Genomic DNA, 25,854 nt, shown 5'->3' with positions numbered 1-25,854 from the left:
GCCTGGCTCCAACCGCACCATTAATAAAGGGCACAGCAGGGCTCCCTAGAGCACTACTATAGATCTAGAGACTGCGAATCATGGGTAAAAGCGGCAATACATCTGCGGCGGCCCGGCTGGAGAGATTCGCCCGCTCCCAACCAGGTAATAGTGGACAGACCCCCGTCACAACCCCTCAGCATACCCCCACTAAATCAGCGGGCTCCCCTACATCTAAAATTACGTTACAGCAATTATTTGAGGCGATTAAGGGAAGTGAAACAAGACTGACGGAAAAAATTGAATCAATCCAGCAGGATATGAGCCTATTAAAGAGTGATGTTAAAGAGGTTAAAGACCGGGTAATAGAGGCTGAAACTCGCATTTCAAATATGGAGGACAGTAACCATACACTCCTGCAGAAAGTAAATAATCTATCCGATCAGATGCGTGAAATAAAGCATAAAGTGTCGGACATGGAGGGAAGGTTACGCAGGAATAACGTGAGACTGGTAGGGCTCCCCGAGAGGGAAGAAGGCCCAGAGACTATCGCATTTCTGGAGAGATGGATTAGGGATAAGTTGGGGGATAAAGACTTTACGCACCACTTTTCAATAGAGAGAGCACACAGGGTGCCCTCGCGTGCCCCACCTCCTGGGGGTCCCCCCCGGACCATTATAATGAAATTCTTGCACTTTCAAGACCGAGATGCGGCTCTGCGGCTGGCAAGGCTGAAAGGCCCATTGGATCATAATGGGGCAAAAATCTCCCTTTTCCCTGACTTCTCTATTGAGACCCAAAAAGAGCAAGCAAAATTCGCAAATATTAAAAAGAGACTCAGAGAAAGGGGAATCAAGTACTCTATGATCTATCCTGCTAAATTGAGAGTGATAACAGAGAATGGGACAGTCTTTTTCCAAACAACTAACGATGCCGCGGCCTGGATCGATAAATGGCTGTCGGGACACTCTCAACTTGCGAAAATCGTCACTTAAACATATGGAAAATGTAGCATTTAAAAATGTACTTTAGTCCAGAAGAGCTCACCGCCCTTTTGGTGTGCTGTAAGAATAGTTGCCCCGTGGGGTAAAAAGAAGAGGGAAAGGGGGATGTCTGGTAAGGGTAGGCAGACAGGGTGGGGGGGTTGGGGAGGGTGGGGGGTGTATGTACTGTATGTATTGTATTTATGTGTTGTGATTACCCATGTGAAACCTAAAGTAACATTCATGCCTAAGCTGCCTCGACGCTCACACTGGTGCCCACATCTAGCAGTGTTGTTTACAGATTGGGACGTTTTGATTGATGCTGCTATAATTGGCTCGACCCGGAGTTTGGGTTCGGGTCTTGTAGCATATGGTTTTAGCTTTAATAGCTAGGAATGTATAAGATGTGGAGGTTAGCCAACGCACGGCTGGGCTACGATCCAATTAGTCGGCCTGCCTACCGTAACAGGGATATACCAATTATAAGCTGTCATTTTTTATGCGCATTGGGGACAGGGGTTCTATGGGTAAAGCGGACAAGTGAGTTGGCCCTTGTAGACATCTTGGGATGGGTCGGGCATGTAGGATTACCATGCTGTTGCTCGGCCCTCCGGGGTATTCCAACCTTGCAGATATGCACCGCGATAAGAGCTAATCTCCCTGTTGTAACTAAGGTGTATGTTCATGGGAGAAAGAGAACAGGGGAACACGAGGTGTTGGTGCCCCGGGAGGCCGGGCAAAGGAACGCAGGGGCCCTTCGGTATCTTGTGAACGATGTGCCTGGGACGGTCGAAAATCTCAAGCATGATGGATAGCTATAGAATGTTTTTGCTGGGATGGTGGTAATCCTATCATGGAATGTACGGGGTATTAATAATAAAATCAAAAGATCCCTGGTGATGAGACAAGTTCGGCAATATAATGCCGACATATCGTGTTTGCTGGAAACACATCTAACCGGTAATAGCCTGTTAAGTTTAAAAAAAGCTTGGACTGGGTGGGTATATCACGCCTCATTTTCCTCCACATCAAGAGGGGTGTCTATATTAATTAAGAGATCTGTAGTCTTTTTGTGTTATCGCAAAGAAATAGATCCTTTAGGTAGATTTATATTTCTCGATTGCAAGATAGGTTCATTTCATATACTACTTTTTTCAGTGTACATTCCCCCCCCATTTACATTTGAAATTCTTAAAAAAGCTGTAGAATTTGCAGCAACCACACCTGATATTCCAACAATTTGCATTGGCGACTTTAATAATATTCTAGACGCTAAATTAGATAGGTGGAGTGGCTCAGAAAGGTTAGGGGTGAGAAATAACAGAGGTTTTGATCTATATGTTAATGAATTGGGGTGGGCAGATCCCTGGAGGGAAAAAAATCCTGATACAAGGCAATTCTCATGCTTTTCCGCCTCATATCAGTCTTTTTCCAGAATCGATCTCGCGCTGGTCACCAGAGGGCTAATCCCGAACATTAGTAAGGTGGAATACAAAAGCAGGGGAATTTCTGATCATTCTCCTATTTGTTTAGAACTAGCTGAAGACCGGGGTCGGGAGGGATCCTTCTGGAGGCTAGACGCGAGATGGCTGGATAAGATAGAAGGGAATGAATACATTCAACAAATATGGGAGGAGTACTGGGTACAGAACAAAGGGTCAGCTGATATAGATATTGTATGGGATTGTTTCAAGGCGGTCATGAGGGGTGGTTTTAAAAAATGTATTGCTGAATTAAAAAGGGCAAGTAGAGAGAAAGTAAAGGAGTTGGAGTTGGAGTGTGAGAGATACGAGAGGCAATATGTATCGAGCAATAAAGAGGTGGATAAGGAAAAATGGTGTTTGGCCCAAGAAGAATGGCTTAACTGTATTAAAGAGGAGAATGTTAATTTAATGAAACACACCTCCCAGATAAAATATGCCACAGCAGATAGGGCAGGTAAAGTTCTGGCTAATGTAGCAAAGGCTGACTCCCCTCCTAATATAGTCATGAATATTAAAAATGGAGAAGGGGAAATAGTGAGTACAAGTAAGGAAATCTTAGATGCATTTAAAAACTATTTTTCAGATTTATATAAATCAAGGGCTGAATACAATCAAGCTGATCTGGAGGCGTTTTTAAATAAGATAAAAATACCCAAATTGAATCAGGACGAGAGGCTAGAACTGGAAGCCCCCTTAAGCATTGAGGAAATAAAAGAGGCAATTAAATCAATGCCTTCCGGGAAGTCACCGGGGCTTGATGGCATACCGGTGGAAGTGTACAAGAGATACTCTGAAAAACTGGCCCCTCTGTTACTCGAGGTTTTCAATGACAGCCGTAATACTAATACTCTCCCACAGTCAATGAGGGAGGCTAAGATCATCGTCCTGTTAAAGGCGGATAAAGACCCCTTGCTAATGGATGCTTACCGGCCCATTTCCTTGATAGCTACTGAAGCTAAAATATTGGCAAAAGTACTCGCGGGTAGATTATATAAGTACATTGGTAAAATCGTACATGCCGATCAAACCGGCTTTATGCCGGGCATGTCAACCGCAATTAATTTACGTAAGCTGATGCTGCATCTACAAGTGGTAGATCCGAAACATCGCCTCCCGGTGGTGATGTCGCTCGACGCTGTCAAAGCTTTTGACGCGGTCGAGTGGCCTTACCTCTGGGAGGTGATGCAAAGAATGGGAATTGGGTCAGGGTTTGTTGACTGGATAAAACTGCTATATGCAGACCCTCTTGCAAGAATAGCTATAAATGGGATGGTATCAGACACCTTCTCCCTCCATAGAGGGACAAGACAAGGGTGCCCCTTATCACCGGCCCTTTTTGCGATGGCCATAGAACCCTTAGCTTGTTTTTTGCGACAACACTCAGTGGTAGAGGGTATAGGACTGGGCGGTTTTAGGGATGTAACAGCATTATACGCGGACGACTTGCTTATCTTTCTGGCTGATGCCATCAAGGCCGTCCCATTGGTGATGGGAATGATTGAGAAATTTGGGGAGTTCTCAGGCTTTAGGGTAAATTGGGGCAAGTCGAGTATCTTCGCCATAAGATCTAGCGATTCAGGATCTCCGAGTGTAGTCACCCCCGTAAAATGGGTTGACACGTTTAAATATCTTGGGGTATGGATCTCGCGTGACCCGAAGGATTACGAGCCCTTAAATCTTGTACCATTAATATCCTATCTAACAAGTAAAATAAAAATCTGGTCAAAATTACCTTTATCAGTGTCAGGAAGAGCAAACCTGATAAGTATGATTGTACTACCAAAATTCTTGTACACCCTGCAGCATGCTCCAGCCTATGTGCCAGATTCCTTTTTTAGAAAGATCAATAACATTCTGGCTGCCTTTATATGGAACAATAGTCGTCCAAAAATAAGGTTCCAATATCTAAAGAATAAAAGAGACAAGGGAGGTCTTGCCCTACCAGATTTTAAATTGTATTATATAGCAGCACAACTGGCACAACTGAGAGATTGGTTCAGGGACTCCGCGCAGAGATCAGGGATAGAATCCGTAATATCTCGGAAAGAAGGGGGCACCTCTCCGGTACAAAAACTACTGAGGGGTCAGATCAAGAACAGCGATATTCCCATTGTAAAGCAGGCGGTTAAGGTTTGGCGTGACGCAAATAAGCGCATGCAATTTGATAGCCTTGATAATGAGCATCCGTTATACGATCCGGTAATAGTAAAAGGGCTGGATCTTACCCAAGTCGATAGAGCATGGAAACCTTATGGAATAACCCTATTAGCTCAGGTATTCTCGGTAGAGGGTATAAAACCTTTTTCCCAGTTACAGGCCGAATTTAAGCTACCGGCGGGTCAATTTTTAAGATACGCCCAGTTGAGGCGGGCACTGATGTGCCACTTTAAAAATTCAATCCCACAGTTTGAGTCATCCCCCTTTAAGGAGCTGTTGTTGCGTGATAAGAAAAATAAATTGATTTCTGAAATATATAAGAAATTTATTGGGATAGAAGGAGGGGAACACCAAGGACTACAAGGGATTCGAGCTAAATGGGAAAATGAAGTAGGGGTAATTGATCAGGAAGATTGGTCACAAGCTATGGCGGTCATACCGACAGTTACAAATTCGATAAGGGTACAACAGATTCAACTATTTGTGCTCCATAGGTCATACTTAACCACGGAAAGGCTGTGTAAATTTGGAGCTAGAACTACAGATTTATGCCCAAAATGTAAAGTGTCATCAGGTTCCTTCTACCATCTTATGTGGGCCTGTCCCAAAGTGCAAATGTTTTGGAAAAGGTAATTTGTACGATAGCAGAGTGTGGCATTAAAAGAGCTTATTTAACAGATAGATGTTGCTTATTAAACATTATGAATGGACCAGTTATAAGCAAAGAGGACAAGGTTTTTATGAATAGTATGTGTGCCCTGGCCAAAGTGATGTTAGCCAGATCCTGGTTGGCGGAGATGGCTCCAGAATTCGAGGCTTGGAAGGCACTAGTTGATTACACTGTTGAACATGAAAAATATATTTACAGCTTCAGGAAAACTATGCACAAATTTTATAAGATCTGGGGTAGATGGATATATAGGGATGAATGATAGTTAAACACGTTGCCATGAGCAAAGTAAATAGTAATATAAATATATATATAAATTTTTATTTTTTTTTCTCTTTAAAAAGATAGCACATAGACACAGGGGTTTATCGGTAATCGACAAGTTCACTGTAGCACAATATTATTACTTTTTTTTTTTTTTTCTCACCCCCTCTCACACTTTAGTCATTTAAAAATAAGCACATAGACACAGGGGTTTATTCTTAATTTTAAAGTTTAACTATAAAAACTGCACATGTTTGCTTTGGCCGTAAAGGGCTACTATGAAATGTTGGTATTATAACCTTGTCCAGCTTATAGAAAGGAAGATTCAGATGTAAAAGGATAAGTGTACAATGTACTACACAAAATATAGGACAGCTAAAAGGTTTTAAAATATTTAAGTGCTTTGGAGAGTTTTAGTGGGTAATGAATGTTTGTTTGTCTAATGCAAAACGACATGAAAATCAGATAACTATGTGAGTAGGGTATGTTATATGTTTTTGTACTGTAAATGTACGTGTATTATTTGTTGAAAAATTAAATAAAGTGTAATTCCAAAAAAAAAAAAAAAATCCCAGCATGCCTTGCCACAGTTTTGCTATAAGGGAGTGTTAAAACTGTGGCAAGGCATGCTGGGATTTGTAGTTTCACAACATCTGGAGGGCCACAGTTTGAAGACCCATGGACTAAATGATCAACCAGGATTTCCTGGCACCCAACACATGGAATGATTACCAGAATTCAGAGAAGCATTTTGAAATGTTTAGTGAATGCAATCCCAATATCAACAGCCAAACAACGTGTCCCTACTTGGCGACCTGACCACCATAGTTGTAGCTAGAAATGAAATGCTTGTAATGTCTTTATGTAATATATGTAATGTCTCCCTCCCACCTTTTTCATCCCTGCTTGATGCTGCACTGTAATCCACAAAAAAATCCTAGTGTGCGCAAGCACACATGGCCAATAAAGTTGATTCTATTCTATTCTATATACATTCCTGATGCAATTTCAATAGGAACAATGGAAGGAATGCAGAGTTTACATACATTAGGAATGACATACTGTAAATTATTGCAATAAAACAACATTTTATCTACTTTTTTGGGGAACCATAAAATATACTTGTGTAAGCAAATTCTCCCTATGCATGTCCTGGTCAAAGACAAAGTATCCATCATCTTCTGTGCTTTTTGGCCAACTGATGCTTTGACAAGAGATCACATGATCATATAAACCTTCAGCCAGACCACATGGTCATATAAACCTTCAGCTTGATAACATGATCATACATTAAAACAGATCACATGATCATACAAACTTTAATACAGATCGCATTATCATAGAAACCTTCAGCCAGTTCACATGATCATACACGCCTCAAGCTGCTGTCGTATCAATGTTTATTAAATGTATGGCATGGGTGATCTGTGGTTTAAATCGAAGCTTAAGAGGGAAATTTACTTAAAAATGCATCGCAGTTGTATTGCATTTGCGAATTCATATTCCAGAGGGAAATTTACTAATTAGTCTTATTTGACTGATTCGTATTTTCCGAAGGTGTATGGATTCGTAATTTTTCAAATACAAATTTGTATATTTTTTCAAATACGAATTCGTATTTTAAATACAAATTCGTATTTTAAATACAAATTAGTATTTTAAATACAAATTCATATTTTAAATAAAAATTCGTATTTTTAAATACAAATTCGTATTTTAAAATACAAATTCGTAGCCTGCACGGATCAGTCAGATCTGTGCAGGCAGCAGTGTAAAAAAATAGAGAAAAAAATAAATTATTTTAAAAAATGGCCAAAGCATTCCCCCCCGACCGGTAAGCCTGGGCAGGGGTCCTGGGGGAGATGGGACACCTCCAATGAAGGGGACCCCCCTCCAGAATTTACTTACCCAGGCTGAATCCTGGGGCTGTCCCAGGTACTCACCAGGTCCTCTGGCGTAGATTGAGTCCTCTTTGTTCCATGTAGGCATCCACGGACTTGGCAAAACAAAAAAACGCTAAACCCGACACCCACAAACTAAGAAGAAGCCGCACGAGGAGTTTGTTTACATTGTGTGGCTCCTCTTCCTGAATGCCGCTATTGGCTGGCTAGGCTGGCTGTGGAATTATCCTGCTGGCTGGTTGGGCCTGGTGCTGGTTCTTGAAATACGTTTTTTTCCCCCCTATTTTGGGCCTGGTGCTGGTTTAAAAAAATAAGGGGAACCCTATTCAGTTTGTTCCCTGATTTTTTTTTTACCAGAACTGGCTCCTTGAGCCCGTGGGGGGGACCCCACAACTTTTTTTTTTATTATTATTATTTTTTTTTTTTTTTTACACTGAAGCCTGCACGGATCTGACTGATCCATGCAGGCTTCTGACAAATACGCCTGGAAAATTAAGTGTATTTTCCAGGCATATTTTACCAGCAATTAGCAGCTGTATCCCGCTAATTGCTGATAATTACCAGCCGTATTGAAAATATGACCACTTAGTAAATTAGGAATCACCATTCATTTGAATGGTGATTCCTATTCGTATTCTGTCAATGGCGTATACATTTGTATTTGTAAATACAAATATGAATGTGCCATGAATATGAATTTACGTATTTTCGGGACAGCAAATTCCGAAAATACGAATACACCTAAAATAAAATCGTATTTTACAATGCAAATACATTTTTTTTAGCTGCATTTGGCTTAGTAAATTTCCCACAAATCTCTTGAGTAACTTTTTTCACCATTTTACATAAAACAAGTTCTGTAGTGGCCATCCGAATTTCCCCCAGCCCCCTTTCCCGCTGCTCAGAACAACATGGTTTTAAGCTAATTGTACCATATAGTTGGATTTATTGGACTCTGCACCTCGAGTCTACTCACTTGAGCTCCGCAACAGCACAGGGGAGGAGCTGCTGCGGCTGGACATCTGCAGCAGCTCAGTTTTGGGCATGTTGATTTGCACTGCAACTGCAGAGATTGTGTTATACCGACACCGGCCTATGGATGTCGTATTCTCTATAAAAAGTGTAGGGCGAGGGGAAGGGGCAGGAGTCTGTGTTGGACTGAGCAGAAGCTTGAATTTGGACCAGCCCTTAAGTGATGGATTTTCTGATTAACATAAAGGGCAAATTATTACTTACCCATTAGTGAGGGCTTTTCTGATAAACCCCTTTCGTTTTCTCAAGGTCAGTATATGTTTATTCTTCGAGCAGTTCAATGCCTCTGCTGCTCCACCCACTACAATTATTACAGCATTGCCAGTGCCGTGACAGGACAGAAGGTAGTCTATGGAGGAGTGGGTCACGGGGCACATTCCTGAAACATAAATCCATAGGGACACATCAGGAATGAGCACTTCAGACACTCCCCAGATGCACATGCCTCCCCACTGCAAATTACATAGGACCATTAGTAGCCTATATATTTATTACCAGATATTTATATAGCGCACACATATTCTGCAGCGCTTTACGGAGAACATTTATACAATCACATCAGTCCCTGCCCCAGTGGAGCTTACAATCTATATTCCGTACCACATGTACACGCACACACAGACATTCTAGGGTTGTTGGGCATCAATTAACCTACCAGTATATTTTTGGACTGTGGCAGTGTACCCGGAGCCTATCTATAATAGGTGCAGGGTATACAGTGTACACAGACCCCTGGCACCAGGGGGGCCACATCACACACCTTTCATCAGTATGATACATAGTGGTGCTGCAGATAGCAATCGCTGGGAAAATGGTGCGGCAACCGTTTCTCTGGAGATCTGCGCATGCACAATAAAGACATCTCCAAAAATATAGCATATGCGGCATGTTCCCAGAGACCGCTGCATGCGCGGGAGACTTTGGCTTGCACATGGGCCCACACCATTCTTAAACCAAACCTGAAGACCATCTATACTACTGTAAAATTAAGGACTCATATTAATCAAAACTGGTTTCATGTTCTGCTGACGTGTCAGACTACGTAAAACTTTTTGTCAGAAATGTAGGCGCGCGTCTGCATCTGCAACCGCATCTCTTGCTCACACGCTGGCGCGTCCTGGGACGCAAGTCCCTGCTTAGCGCTGTCCCTAGTCATTCACTGTGGCAAGATGTGCATGACGATTCCCTGGGGCCTAGTCTGTGTCCCACGCTGCATGAGCAGTGCCATGACACTTGCAGTCACATGTCAGATTCTCTGATGATTTCCCTGTTACCTTGTTACTCAGACCTGTGCACTTGATCATGTGATCAAGGTGTGCACAGGTACTTCCTAGGGTTCATTGATGCTGCGACTTGCAGCCAATCACAGACAGGCAGGGGATATATGTCAGGCCTGTGGCACTTCCTCCTTGCCTTGAACAACTTATCTGATCCCTGAGTACTCCTCAGAAGTCAGCCTTCTAGGCTCCAGGTTCCAGCACAGTCTCAAGTTCACCAGCACTACCCATCACTAACCATTCCTCAGTGATTGGCCAGTTCGGTGTTGGCAGAGGGTCGCGACCTGTCCACCAAACGCAGTAAAGTCCAAATTTCCTTGCCGGGACCACCTGCATTTTTAGGCATCACTCACAAAAAACTTCAGGGGCCACCTAAAAATGCCCCCCATGCAAATTCACAGCCAAGCGAACAAGTCTGAATCGGGCCCCAAGTAAGACATACAGGGCCAGATTCTCTAAGCTTCAAAAGTGATAAAATGGAGAGTGATAAACAGCCAGCCAATCAGCTCCTGTCTGACATTTTCCAAACACAGTCTGTGACATGGCAGGTAGGAGCTGATTGGCTGGCTGTTTATCACTCTCCATTTTATCACTATTTAAGCTTAGAGAATCTGGCCCAAAATCACATCTACAGTACACATTCGGAATGAGCTGCAATGGTTCATTTACCTGCGGCCAGTAGGTAATCTCGGTATAAAGGCACCTTAAAATTTCCTGCTAAAGTGGTCAGATGTGGCTTTAAGTTGGGGAACATGTGGGAAAATCCGGTACTATCTGTGGCAAAATTACAAAATGCTCCCAAGCTCATTATCCCATGAGGATGATATCCAAAGATATAATTGAGTTTTGGGTCTAGATCTGAAGCTTTGTGGAGCTGAAAGAGAGAAAATAACACATTCAAGACATATCCACTTTGAGCTATTGAACTATTTCTATTCTGTCTCCTGCCCCACTACTTCCCCGCTATATAGCTATATTACAAAAAATAATAGGAATTCCAAAATATTGTATTATATCAAGATGAGACAGTCATCCATAAGTGCAGCAGCTAGTCAGGATTCAGTGTGGAGGTAAAAAATTAAATTCCCGTTAAAAAAAAAAAATTTTATTACAAAAAATAATTCTCAAAAAATCAACATGCATCCTCATCGAAATCATGTTCCCAAAAGTTCCTAGTCACATACAGATTTGTCCTCATACATCTAGCCTCACTGCGAAATTCAGCAGGAGATGCCCGGGGTGGGTGACCCACCAGGTCAGGTATAACTCTGCTAATGTGCCAAAAATGTGTCAGTGAAAAGAGTCAGAAGGAATCACATTTGTAATGGGTTTGTAAAAGGTAGAAAAGGAGACACATGAAAAGATCGACATGATTTTTTTGTTTTGTTTTTTGGGGTATTCCTTTTTTTATATCCTGTAGCACATGGAGCCCCAATTAGTGTACTGTGTGTTCTCACAGCGCTTTGGGTGAGGTGTCTCGCTTCACTGCTGCACCGCTCAGCAAACTTTAACATTCCCAATTGAAGGCCATGTGGATGAAAAGTCCAACAGTTTTTTAAAAAAAACTTGAAAAACTCATGTTGACAATATTCTGCGTCAACCACTTTTATATCAACCTATTGAATAACAGTGGACACTACATTTAGAAGATGAATATGAGACCATTTAAAATGCAAAAGTGCAGCTTGTTTGTATGGGTGCCGGATGACGCTTCGACAGTGGGGATCCAACAGTCAGTATCCCGACTGCCGGTGCTCCGAAAGGGGGGATCCCGACTCAGGGGCTATTCTCCCTTGTGGGGGTCCAGGATCCCCATAGAAGGAGAATAGAACCTGTGATCAACCGGGTCCGAAGCGTGGCACATGCAGCAAGCCTGCAAGGGTATTCTTTGCGCTCGCCCCTCTGTCGGAGCACCGGCAGTCGGGATCCCGAAGTCGGAATACTCATTGTCGGGATCCCCACTGTCAGAGCCCCATACCACACCCGTTTGTATATGCACCTACATTTCTGTGAGGGGGGGGGGGGGGGTTAATTAGACATGGGGTTTACTTAAAATTCCTGCAGTGCTGGGAAGACTATTCAATTAAGTATCCTTTTTTTTTTGTTCCAACAGATCAGGATTCACATGTGGAAATTAAATTGTACACAACCCAATTTTGTAGGTTTTTTTTTTTTGTGAACTGGCACCGGCAATTAGCTGTGCTGTTAACCCCGTGGCTTATTTAATGCAAATCAGTGATTATTGTGCTCTGCATTAAATGTGCAGCAAATTGTACATCAGCAGAGAACAAAGGGCCTTATTCTAGTTCACTCTGACAAAATCCTTCTTATATGGACAAAACCATGTGCACTGCAGGGGGGCAGATGCAACTTGTGCAGAGAGAATTAGATTTGGGTGGGGTTTTTCTTCAAAGTGAGATCTATATTGCAGTGTACATATAAAGCAGCCAGTATTTATCCTGCACAGAAACAAAATAACTCACCCAAATCAAATTCTTTCTGCACAAGTTACATCTGCCCCCCTGCAGTGCACATGGTTTTGTCCATCTAAGAAGGATTTTGTCAGAAAGAGTGAACTAGAATAAGGCCCAAAAAGACATGTTCTGATGTCCCCACACTCTCATAACCAATGCAAATCATATGGACAAACTGAAAAATACTGTTAAGAAACATGAATGTGAAAGTTTCTGAAACTCAAATCTCCTCCACATCTGGGTGCATTTGCAGAAGCGTCTTCTAAGAGTAGCCGGACACATTGATGTGTGCTCATACAGAAAATGTACAACTAGAGCATTCATAAATGAAATGCTCTAAAGCTGAATATAATACAGTATGATTAATGAGATCACAAGGGCTGATAATCCATTTGTTTATTACAAGATTCCAACTGTAACAAAAACAGTTAAATAGCTGTATATGAATTCCACTAATTAAGCATCGCTTATAAGAAAGACTACCAAATTATTTTAAACTACAGTACTATCTTTTTAATTATTATTGAAAGAGACAAATCTACTTCTATTTATGTAGTTATATAGTGTTGTGTAGTGTTGCAAAAGATAATGAACTAAATATATAAATCTGCTGTATAAACACCCACCTTTATGGGGAAATAATCTCTTAAATAATGCCAGATAGTCCATCTACTCATCCAACCGGATCTTCTTCCACCTGTGATACAAAATGATGATGATTAAATCAAAAACAAAATCACCCAAAAACCACAACTTAAACACCTATAAAATACTTTTCTCACCTTTGTGCATCCTAATGGTACCGTACTTGCCTATTTTTGAAAACTAGTTTCAGGGAGATTATAGTTGGTAATATAATTTTGCACAGAGCCCCATTGAGGGGGCGTGTCATGCTCCTCTCAAAGGGCGTGTCTAGTTCCATATATGGAGAGATTGTGAAAAGAGATTGTAAACGTGGCACCTAGAAGCGTGGGTGTGTATTGCTACATCTGAAAGGAATCTTTTAAAATGACTTATATCCAAATGTAGATGAGCCCCAAAGCAGTTAGTAAGAGCTGATAAACTGTACTTGGTAAAGTCCTGGGAAATGGCGCTGATGATTCATTGTAAATTAATCTATCTCTCATTCCTTTTTCCCCAAAAAATGTAACAGTGTAATCTGGTCTAGGTGACATGAGGGAGATTGCTGTTCCCTAATGAGGGAGAGAGGGAGATTGCTGTTATTTCAAGGAGTCTCCTGCAGAATGCAGGAGGATAGGCAGCTATGGTGGTACTGAGATTCAACTCAGCTACATTGGGGCTACAGTATCTACCCCTTCTGGGGCATATCTACAGTACCCTTGGTTAAGGTGGCACTCGCATCCAAAAACAGCAGAGGTGGCCATGTTGTGGCTAGCACCATCCTGTCACTGGGAGCAAGAGGCATAACACTGCAGTGATAGGCTGCAGTTTCAGTCTAGATGAGAAAATTGGTGCTTCTAATGCTTGTACGCAACATCTTCCACTATGAAATATAACATTTATTTAGTAATTTATGCAATTAAGTTAAGTACTTATAATACATTTGTAATAAATCTCCAAGTAGAAAAGCCTTGGGGGTAATGTAATAGTCTGTGAGAATCAAACAGCATCCATTTACACTGCAAACCAGGTTGATTTTGCAATGAAATATATGAAAGAACGGTACTTGTGTATTTGCAGGGCGCCCAATTTACATACGTACGGCACCGTAGGAAAATCGCATGTAATTTTGCGGTGCGATGCGATGTGATTTTCCTTTGTTAATTTTTAGTGCACAGTGCATCGCATGTCATTTGCGGTGCGATCATTTTAAAAGCACCCATGCGATTTAATCTTGTGCTATTTTGCACATCCCCACTATCCACGTCACCCCGAAGCGTGGCGACATTTTCATACCCCCACTATCCACGTCGGCGTGGAGTTGATTTTATAAAGTGTGGTGAGCGCAGTGAGCCACCGAGCCCGAACCGTGGTGAGCAGACGCGGAATATATGTAAAGTAATCCGCTCGCCACGCTTCGGGCTCGCCACACTTTATAAAATGAACTCCACACGGACGTGGATAGTGGGGTATGAAAAGGTCGGGAGGACGCGTTCCGTGAGGTGACGTGGATAGTGGGGGTGTGCTAAATCCTATTGCATCGCATACACATGTATACTGGGGGTGTTGTGATAAATTGCTTCGCACGCAAAATCCCCGGAATTGTCACTATCAGTATTGCTCCGTGTCTCTGAATGTTTTTCTGCCATTTCATCTTGGATGTCATCTCGCCACCTCAAACTCAACATTTCCAAAACTGAATTAATTCTATTCCCACCAGTCAAGAGAACACAACAATTAATCCTACTCCACAAGCTCGCTGCCTAGGGGTCATCCTCGACTCTGAACTGTCCTTCATTCCTCACATTCAATCTGTCTCTAAATCATGTTACATACATCTAAAAAACATATCTAAAATCCGTCCGTACCTTACACAAGACACTGCAAACACTCTAATCCATGCACTCATTATATCACACATTGATTATTGCAATGGCCTCCTTACTGGTCTTCCTAAGAAAAGACTCCACCACTACAATCCATTTTGAATGCAGCTGCGAGGCTGATCTTCCTGGCTAGACGTTCGTCGTCTGCTGATCCACTCTGCCAATCCCTCCATTGGTTGCCTGTATATTACCGCATTCAATATAAAATACTTCTTCTCGCATATAAAGCCATCACTTGGACTACACTAACTTATATCTCTTTGCTTATCTCAAAATATGTCCCCACCCGACCTCGTCGCTCATCCACACTCATTACTCCTCCCACTTACACTTGCAGGATTTTTGTTGGGCAACACCCACCCTATGGAATGCCCTTCCACGCACACTAAGGCCTCGTACACACCAGAACGATCACGATCGTGCGACGATCGTGAAACGATTTGCTGTGAACTTCTCGGGAGCTCTCCCCCGGGCCCAGACTCACGATTTGCATAAGATGCTGTATTTTTGTACTTACGATCGTCAAACAATCGCGAGCCGTTTGCGATGGTCGTCCGACGGTCGTTTTGGTGCATCTTGTGTGCACAGTGACTGTCGTTTTTGAAATTTAAATAATGGGCAGGACTAGTTGTGGGGGGACAAATAACAGCAGCCATTTTAGATCTGTGCATTTGTGCTTTGTGACTAGTGAGGCTGGTGTATACCTGCTGAACGCTGCACATAGCTGTTTGCTCTGCTTTGTTTTTGCCTGGCATTACAAAGTGTGCTTTTCCGGTGTCCATTATGCAGTCTGCAGTGATGGATTCTTACCAGCAAGATTTTCTGCTTTCCTATGCTGTGCTCAGGGTGAGGCAGCTGAGGGCCCAGCGTAGAAGAGCTAGGTCATGCTGGACCAAGCAGTGGCTGCTGAGCCGTCAGGCTCATTCTCACATGCCACTGCTCCTGGAAATTCGTGAGAATAATCCCAATGATTATCGGAATTTCTTACGTTTGGATGATGCCACCTTCCATGAGTTGCTGTGTCTCGTCACCCCCCACATCCAGAAGCAAGATACCAAGTATCGCATGGCTATCCCTGCTGAGGAGCGGCTGGTGGTGACCCTGAGGTTTCTGGCTACAGGACGGTCTCTGGCTGACCTGAAGTTTGGTTTTGCTATTTACCATTGCTAAAACTGTAGCAGGGCATACTGGGATGTGTAGTTCAACAACGGCTGGAGTGTCAAGGTTGCCCAACACTGACCTACACAGTATCATACACATAAATAACGTTTATAATCACACACAGATATATCACTGCACTGCATTGGTGGGCAGCAAATGCACTGGTGGGCAATTGGTGGGCAGCTAATGCATTGGTGGGCAATTGGTGGGCAGCTAATGCATTGGTGGCCAACGGTGGGCAGCTAATGCATTGGTGGCCAGCGGTGGGCAGCTAATGCATTGGTGGGCAACTAATGCATTGGTAGCCAGCGGTGGGCAGCTAATGCATTGGTGGGCAATTGGTGGGCAGCTATTGCATTGGTGGGCAGCGGTGCGCAGCTAATGCATTGGTGGGCAGCGGTGCGCAGCTAATGCATTGGTGGCCAGCGGTGGGCAGCTAATGCATTGGTGGGCAGCGGTGGGCAGCTAATGCACTGGTGGGCAATTGGTGGGCAGCTAATGCATTGGTGGCTAGCGGTGGGCAGCTAATACATTGGTGGCCAGCGGTGCGCAGCTAATGCATTGGTGGCCAGCTAATGCATTGGTGGCCAGCTAATGCATTGGTGGGCAGCGGTGCGCAGCTAATGCATTGGTGGGCAGCGGTGCGCAGCTAATGCATTGGTGGGCAGCTAATGCATTGGTGGGTAGGGAAGGTCCAAATACCTGTCTGCAATTTGGCTGAGATCCAGGATCCTCCGTCACTGCTATCCTGTACCATCCACGAGTCTCACAAAATGGCTGCGGAGGGAGTGACCAGGAAATGAGTATAAAAAAGCTGGATCTGACGACGGTCTGACGAGGCAAGTTCACACAATCTTCTCACAATCTGCATACAATCGGCACCCAATCTGAGGTCGGATTGATAGATCTTTACTGCAGTAGGTCGGATTTTCAATCCGACCTACGACCGGCGGGTACGCGCATCTGATCGGAATTATGGGCTTAAAATAAACGATTTTGCACCAATTCAGAGCAAACGCTTGTACGACCCAACGAAATCGGAGGTTTTTATGCCAAATCGTTCTGGTGTGTACGGCCCCTAAGACTCTCCTCTAGCCTCCAAAATTTCAAGCGTTCCCTGAAAACTAACCTGTTCAGGCAAGCTTATCATATTCCGGAACCCCACACAACCTCCAGTAGTATTCATATCTAATTGCACCCCACCAGGACTGTCTAGTAATCTGGTGGGACTGCCATGCCATGGAATTCTATCCTTATGTATCCCTCCTATTATCCCTATAGATTGTAAGCTTGTGAGCAGAGCCCTCCTACCTCCATGTCGGTTTGTATCTACCCAGTTTGTTTAATCACTGTTGTTTCCAATTGTAAAGTGCAGCGGAATATGCTGCACTATACAGGGCCGTAACTAGGGGGGGGGGGGGGGCTGGGGGGTCACGCGCACCGGGCGCTGGAGGGGGGGGGGGGGCGCTGTGAGGTCCGGGGACAGGCAGCGGGGTTCCGGGGACTGGTGTAGCCACTGTAGCGGCAGCTTACTTTGACTCCGTCCGTCTCCTACTAGCGCGGCGGCGGGAAGCGCTGATGACTTTGCAAAGACTTGCCGGACGCTGATTGGCTGAATTCAGCCAATCAGCGTCCGGCAAGTCTTTTCAGTCATCAGCGCTTCCTGCCGCCAGGCCAATAGTGCTAGTAGGAGACGGACGGAGTGAAATCTGCCGCTACAGCAGCTACACCAGTCCCCGGAACCCCGCTGCCTGTCCCCGGACCCCCGCTGGCTGCACACAGGTATGTATGTTGTCAGCGGGGAGGGGGGGTAGTAGAAGTATATTGATGACATAGTTGTCAACAAACGCTTAAAGGGCCTGATTCTAAGTCGTTCGCATCTGAAATCTGTTTACTTTCTCATGTTTATGTAGCAAACCCCCAAAGTGTGAATAAAGTCTGCGCGGCTGAAAGTGGATCCTTCCCATTACGTATCTGCCTGCAGCCTCAGTTGTTATCATTAGTATATAATCCATCCAATCTCCGCCAGAACTCTACAATCATGCATAGAAGTTGATGCTAGGGATACTTGGGTTACCGGCGCCCAGGGCAAGGCGGTCATTTGGTCCCGTCCCCCCCCGTCAGGGGAAGGGGGGCACCAAATGACTGCCTTGCCCTGGGCGCCGGAAACCCTAGTTTCGGCCCTGCGCTATAGAAGAAACTGTAAATAAATAATAAATAAATGCGATCGCATGCGATGCGATCCGCGGCCAGGGTGCAGTGAATTAACTAGTGAGATCGCATCGCACGAAAACGTGCCATGCGATGCAATGCGATTTCACTACACAGAATAGCCCACTAAGTAAATAGCTTAGTGGGCGCACAGCAAATACACAAGTACCAAAAGAACTCTCTCACTTTCTGATTCTCCTGACACCGTATTACATTCCCCATGTGTTACAGGAAATGCCGCCATTTTTACAGTTTTTACTGTCACAACTGTAGCATTTTATAGAATCAGTGGTGTAGCACTTAGCTAACTTAAAATATACAAGACAAAGGGGGAAATCTACGAATTTCGTATAAAAGAATATGCCTAGCTTCTGCATATTCGTATTTCAGCATTAACTATGCCGAAAATACCTCAATTCGTATTCATATTCATGGCACATTCCTATTCGTAATTAGGAATACGATTGTATACACCATCGAAAGAATATAACTAGGAATCACCATTCATTTGAATGGTGATTCCTAATTTACTAAGCGGCTGGCTGCAATAAATACGCCTGGAAAAAAAAACACTTCATTTTCCAGGCGTATTTGGAAGAAGCCTGCAGGGATCCGTCAGATCCATGCAGGCTTCAGTTTAATAAAAGTGAAAAAACAAATAAATAATTTAAAAAAAATGGCCTGGCTGTAATATATGCAGAACCTATTGCTCATTGTTGGCTGGTGGGCTGTATGATAACTATAAAATAACCCTCATTTACAAACAAGATTGTATATATGTATCAAAAGACAGTTTTGTGTTTTGTTTTTCCCCTCCTAAAGCAAATATCACTCTCTGCATTTTGTTTTGAAAGGTTGAACTCAATGATCCTGTGTCCAGGTTGTGCCATAGGGGGATTTAGAAAGTACAGCTGGATTTGGAGCTGCTGGGGAGAACATCCCAGCTGAACTGTAAACCTCAGTGTGGTAATGAAGCTGCCCTGTGTGTGGGCGCGTCACGCAAAAGCTGGCAGTGTTTCCCCTGCGTGCAAAACAAAACAATCCTGTAATGGATACGTTCCAGACTGTAAATATGTGTACCTATGCCTGTTACTAATAGTGCACGTGGCAAACTGCCCCAATGGAGAAATGTTGTTGCTTTAACTGTTTCTCTGTGGTTTATAAGCTATAAGGTTTATAGTAGATGCATCAGGCAGATTTATTTGTGATTTTATACTTTACAGTCAAATTCCAACCAAAAGTCAATATGTATTGTCATTTATGTTTAACTGATTGCACTTGTTTGCAACAGGTGCAGTGGAGATGATTGAAATTCTCCAGATTAATGGTTTTAAATAATCACCTAATTTTGTATTAAACTCAACATTTCACAGGTTTCCCCAGCAGTGGCCACAGAGACTCCAGACATCAGCAAGAATCATTGTTATTACCCCATCTCTAGACTATACAGAAGGTTGGATTGGCCCACAATTGTACCACACAAGGCATATTCCTGGGGGATACGGTCATTGGGTCACCACCAAGTAGGTAGACAAGCATTAGGTCGACACCACTAGGTCGACATGCAGATAGGTCAACATCAGTTTAGGTGGACATGCGTTTAGGTGGACATGCAGTATGGTTGACATGCAGTAAGGTCGCAGGGTCAATAGGTCGACAGGGTCATTTTTTTACTGTTTTTTTTTTTAGCTGACATGTGCCGACAGGCGGTATTTCATGTCCTATCATCCACTAGGGCGTGGAGGGAGAATAAAATAGTGTGCCAAGCGTAGTGAGGCACCGTGCCCGAAGCATGGCGAGCACAGCGAGCCATGCGAGGGGACACGATGGTACGTTTCGGTGTCCATGTCGACACGACATGTGCTGACGGGTGGTATTTCATGCCCTACCATCCACTAGGGCGTGGTGATACGTTTCGGTGTCCATGTCGGCACAACATGTGCCGGCAGGCGGTATTTCGTGTCCTACCATCCACTAGGACATAAGGGTAACATTTTTTTACAAATATAAAAAAAATAAAATAAAAACCATGTCGACTTTTTCACTGTAGACCTTACCCATGTTGACCTAATGACCCTGTCGACGTAACCCATGTCGACCTAAATGCATGTCGACCTAAATGCATGTTGACCTATTGGTGTCGACATAATGCATACCTCCCAACTTTTGTAGTTCAGCAGGCGGGATGCTGCTGCTGCACGCCGGAGGTGCGCCGAAATTTTCGGGGGACGTGGCCTAATTTGGGGGCATGGCCTATACTCACGGCTCCCCCCGCGAGGCCACGCCCCCATTTTGCCGCTATGGGGGCATGACCCAGAGGCTCTGTGAGCCTCTAGCCATGCCCCCAGCCCCCTGGCTGCGGGAATAGACGCTGTGCGCATGCGCACAGCGTTTATTCCCCGCTGCTTAGCAGCTGACAGGGGGGACTCCCAACAGCCCCCCCACACCGCGGGACACTGCCACCCGCGTGTGGGACAGCGGGACAGGCCCTGACAATCGGGACTGTCCCGATAAAATCGGGACTGTTGGGAGGTATGATAATGATTGTCTAACAACTTGCTGGTGACCAACTGATCCACACCCATTCCTGGTGAGTTCCAATGCCTGGGGGCCCTAACACCTCCTCTAGGGATCAGGTGCCAAACTGTTCTCCCAAATTCTATTGTCATTGTACTAGAGGGTCAGTAACTTGGTGGAGCAGGATCAAAGATGAACTTGTGGACTTGATACGTTTCTATACCAAGATTAGCCTACTGTATATTCCAATCAAAGTGGGTGATCCCTCTGTGGTGGTTGGCCACACATTTTGTTATAATATTTATCATTTTTATTACATTGGATACCACCTTTTAACTTATTTATTGTCAATAAGTGCCAATCATGCATTGCAGTAAATATAATTTATGAAGCACTTTCATGGACAGCAATAGCAATAGTGACACCTGCAGGCTATACGGAAGTATACAAGCTAGTGAGCCACTAATATAGAAGTTGTCTTATTTAGTGAGCTGTGTAGTGTACTGTACATTATCTTCTGGACAAGCACAACTTTAGCTCTAATATCTTCACTGATTGGCTCCTGAACATTTTATATACTTATTTGTGAAGTTTATAAATGGCTCTTTATATACTGTAAGCCAACTTGTATGTCAGGCACACCTGTAGACAAATACAAATTCTGATTTCCATGTAAGGTGTCTGTAAATGAATGCCAGCTTGTTGAAGGTATTATTTGGTTCACACAATGACACGAGAGAGGCTACGAATGTATCAATGGTTTGTCTAAATCCACTTCTATCCTTTTGACAAGGATGTGACGTTAGGTGAGGGTCGAAGTTATAGCTGCCCTCACAGTGTTTTTAATTTTATCTATAATTACAGTAGGTGTAGGTTATTTCATTTTATTGTAGCTAGATTGTACTGCCCGCGGGCTTGCTTCGCTCCCCACGCTTCGGGTACGGTGACTCGCTTCGCTCGCCACGCTATTATATTCCCTTTCCAGGGATACGTGTACCCAAGGCATGATGGGAAATGTCAGAAGACAAGTAGTTCTAACCACAAACCATGTGATAATACCCTCAGAAGAAGCACAAAGGACAAATAGGAAACAACACAATCCTAGTTGGAAGGCTGCATTCTTATAAATATTGGTGGTGCACACTACAGAATGACTGTCTCAGCTATGCTGTAAATTATATGAATACAGATACTGTAGTCAAGTAAATGTAATGGAGGTAATTAACTAGAATAATTCTAAATGGAATGGCATTTATAAACCTTATAATAAAAGTAACGGAAAACTACAACATGTTTCCACATGAATCCCTTTCCCTGAGGTAGAGAAAAGCAAATCTCACCCACCTTAAACACAACGGCTTCTAACATTATACTTACCTGACAAGGATTTAGCCTTTCCTTGGACCATCTCAATTTGTGATAGATGTGTGTGTGGCAGTACAAAACCACAGGCATGTTATGGGTGACTTGGGGCAGTATTCAATGAGAAAAATTCGCTGTGATTTCTGGAGAGTTTGTGCTTTTCACGCGGTGGAGAGAGGTTTTTTTTCTCCAAAGGCGAGCCACCCTATTCAATGTGAAATATTCTCCGTCTTTCTAAGTGATTCTCGCCGTCTCTCTCCGTGTAGAAATTCTCCATCTTTTGATGGAGAGCAGGAATGTGAACTTTTAAACTAAAAGGGTGTTTTTTTTAATTTTGGTGTCAAAAAATCAGTTTTTTTTTTCTGTGAAGGGCCATGTTATTTTTATTCATGTGCCTATAGCACATGAATATATATTTAATTTTAAAAAAAATATTTTTTTACATTTTTTTTTTTTTACACAGTGCAGCCAGCAGGGGGCCGGAGCGCTCGAGCCGCTCATTAGATATTCATATATTCACTGCACCCGATGCACGTTCGGGTACAGTGAATACTGGGTCCCCCGCTGGCTATAGGGGGGGCAGCCTGTGCTGCCTGGGTCCAGGGGAGCCCTGCTCCCCTCCCCATATCCCCTGCAGCAGCCAAGAGAGACTTTAATCTCTCTTGGCTGCTACGTCCCCCTGCTCCCTGACAGCTCCCTGCCGCGGACGCTCGTCCGCTGCAGGGGTTAAGACTCGCCGCGAGTGGCGGCGAGTCTTTAACACGTTGAATAGGGGGAGCAGGAGTGGCAGCGAGCCCTCCGGAACACGGAGAGTGCACGGCGAGCAAAAAAAAATGCTCGCCGTGCACGGAGAATATTTTCATTGAATACTGCCCTTGGGCTGGGCACAGTTATGGTGAATCAGGTGTGGCTCAAGTTGCCCCAGTTTTCTGGTAAATTGTGGGCAGGTATTCACCAATACATCAGATACAACAGCTCTTGCCATTATATTGGTGTGTCAGGAGTCAGGACTCAGGGTTGAGTGTCTCACTTGGATGGCTAGCATAGCAGATCTACTAATTGCGGGGGTTGTGGAGAAAACCTGAGGAAAGTGTGATATGGTGGAATTCTTCAAAATGACAGTCACTAGGAGACATGCTGCATGTTTTACTACTAACCTCTCTCTGGTGTTTTCCAATCGGAGATTAACCAGATGCAGTAGATGGCAAACAGGGGCCATATGTGGCTGTACACTAGCCAGGTGGCAAAAAGGGCACAAACAGGACCTGAGAATAGAAGATGAGATGAAGAGAGAAGGAAATGCACCTATGGGGCAAAATCAGATTTAACAACGACGAGTGATATTCTTCTTATCACTCATTATGAATAATAAATGGTGCTCTATCCAATCAGCTCCTGTCATTTTTCAAACACATGACAGATAGCAGCTGATTGGCTGAATCACCATTTATTATTCATAATGAGTAATAAGATCACTCATCCCTAAATCTGGCCCTATGTATACATACTCTGTGTAATCAGTGCTGTAATACAGAGCAAATGATACCTGCACAACAGATCACAGCGCTGTCCCTCACATGGCATGCAGGACTGGACTGGACTGCCACTGTAATGGTATTACTGTATATACACCAATGCTGTTATTTCTACAACTCAGCTCTCCAACTACTGATACTTCCTGTGATGAGAACTGGTATTTCCCTAAAGAAGAATACATAGGGGGTGTGGCTTTATTTGCATAAGCTGTGCTATCATTTGCATAGGCCACATCCCCTTTTCGGTCGCTTGCGCGAGTGTCCCTATTCTGCTATTAAGAAAGTTGGGAGGTATGGTAATATATTTTACATACATTTATCACCATCAGTTGTTAAGTAGGGGGCCCTTACAAACTTTTGCTATGGGGCCTACAAATATCTAGTTACGCCCCTGGTATCACCTGTTTCTTCATTTCCATTAAAATAGATACCAGACTAATTTATTGTATTTATTTATTTACAGTTTCTTATATAGCGCAGCAAATTTCATTGCGCTTCACATTTGGAAACATCAGTGATAAAACAAACTGGGTAGTAACAAACAGACATAGGGCGGTATTCAATGTGAATACCGGCGACGTGCAGCCAATCCTGTTTAGGATTCGCTGCACATTCGCCACTGGTCGCCGCGTTCCGGAGCCTCGCCGGCTCCGGTATTCAATGAGTCAGGGGCTCGCTGCCCCTGACCGGCGAATATGAGCTCCTGCGGCGAACGCCGCAGGGAGCCTGAGGACGGTGGCAGGCAGGGAGATGGAAGTCTCCCTGCCTGCCCGACAACGTTTGTGGGGGGAGGTGGGCTCCCCGGGTGCCAGGCAGCACAGGCTGCCCCCCGGGGGTGCCAGCAGGGGACCGGGCATATTCACTACACCCGATCATGAATATGTAATGATCGGGTGAAGTGAATATATGAATATCTAATGAGCGGCTTGGCTCCGGCCCCCTGCTGGCTGGTCTGTGTAAAAAATATATATATATATTTTTAAATTAAATATATATTCATGTGCTTACAGTACATGAATAAAAATAGCATGCCCCTCCTCAGAATAAAATTCCTGATTTTTTGACACCAATTGTAAAAAACAAAACACTTTATTTTAAAAGTTCACATTCCACTTCACCATAAAAAGATAGCGATTGCTACTCGGTGAATCATGGCGAAAAAAACCTTGAAATGTATTCGCCATCTGGTCATTGAATAGGGTGATTCACCGTTTTAGTCAGAAATTCGCCTTACAGCACAAAATCGCCATAAAAACCTGGCGAATCAGCCTCATTGAATACCGCCCATAGAGGTAAGACTAATCCCGCTGACTTCCTCACTTGCCTTGTGTTTTGCAGCTACAGTACCGCAGCTGTTACCGTATGTTAGTTTCACCATGTGTACAGATGATATTTGAAGGAACAATTTTGTTCACACACATATCAAGTTGGCTATGAAGCAGAACAAATGGCGATATATAATGCAGATATATTGGTACATCTCCCTGTGTGTACAGCCAACCCATGAACCACTCAGGGTCAGGGTCAGTGGACAAGCAAATTCAAAATGGGTCTGCTTGCCAATCATATAAGAGGTTGGATTGGTTAGTAGTGTATGCACAGGATAGTTTGTGCATAACCCTTACCAATCATTAGAGAAGTGTGGTCATATTTCTAGCTACAGTTTGTCCAACTTCTTCTGAGAAAACATAGACAGTTTTTTTGTTTGTTTTAATAAATTTGCTTCAAAGTAAAGTAATGAGAACACCTCTTATCAGTAAAATAACCGCTTTGCCTTTTAAATGACCACCAAACCTAAAATACAAGTAACGGATTAAAGTGCTACTAACTCTATAATGATGTAGTTGTAGCAGTATTTCAGAAGTTAAAGTGCACCAGGTCACGATGTAATACCCGTGTAACCCTACTGAGGGCAGTCTTTCCGTCTGCAGTGAGGACTAACAACTAGCACTCAGCTGAAAATACAAGAAAGGTCATTTACAAGAAGCTGCAGAACAGAGTATATGCCGCGGCCTGTTTATCCTCCTTACTTACTGCTTACATACTGTAGGGGCACAGCTATTTTCTGATTTTGGGAAGTGTTCCTGGAAATTCAGTCTACTTTCCCAGAATTGCGCATGGTCGAACAAGCAATAATGTCACTGTAGAGTCTACCATGACCATACCATAGGGCAGATAGGCCTACAGCTCCAGGAAGTGTAGGACTAGGGCATGAAGGGCCCACCTGGGGAGTGCAGAGGTAGTGGTCCATGCCAGATATCATGGGGCCCCAATGAGGTTTCGCTATCCATTAGAGACCATGCAACTGACACTGTAATAAAGTAACAATGTCGAATTTCA

General features: G+C 43.7%; 1 protein-coding gene across 6 annotated transcripts in view; it reads right to left on the bottom strand.

Annotated features, from left to right (window-relative positions):
• LOC146064530 (diacylglycerol O-acyltransferase 2-like) overlaps positions 1–25,854 on the bottom strand; it is a 51,546-nt gene that overhangs the window by 7,523 nt on the left and 18,169 nt on the right. For 4 of the 6 annotated variants that reach the window (XM_083178115.1, XM_083178116.1, XM_083178113.1 and 1 more), the window contains exons 4-7: positions 23,137–23,244; positions 12,848–12,918; positions 10,417–10,621; positions 8,675–8,849 (exon numbers count right to left, since the gene is read on the bottom strand). In XM_083178115.1, the coding sequence (XP_083034241.1) occupies positions 8,675–8,849; positions 10,417–10,621; positions 12,848–12,918; positions 23,137–23,244 (559 nt within the window). Of the gene's footprint in view, positions 1–8,674; positions 8,850–10,416; positions 10,622–12,847; positions 12,919–16,591; positions 16,662–23,136; positions 23,245–25,854 lie in introns of those variants that run through there. The other 2 variants (XM_083178118.1, XM_083178117.1) reach the window with 2 other exon arrangements.

Source organism: Crinia signifera, chromosome 3 (genome assembly GCF_055691185.1).
Source record: "Crinia signifera chromosome 3, ASM5569118v1, whole genome shotgun sequence".
NCBI lineage: Eukaryota > Metazoa > Chordata > Amphibia > Anura > Myobatrachidae > Crinia > Crinia signifera.
The sequence above is the reverse complement of the archived record's forward strand: the minus strand, read 5'-3'. Positions and strand labels throughout refer to the sequence as shown.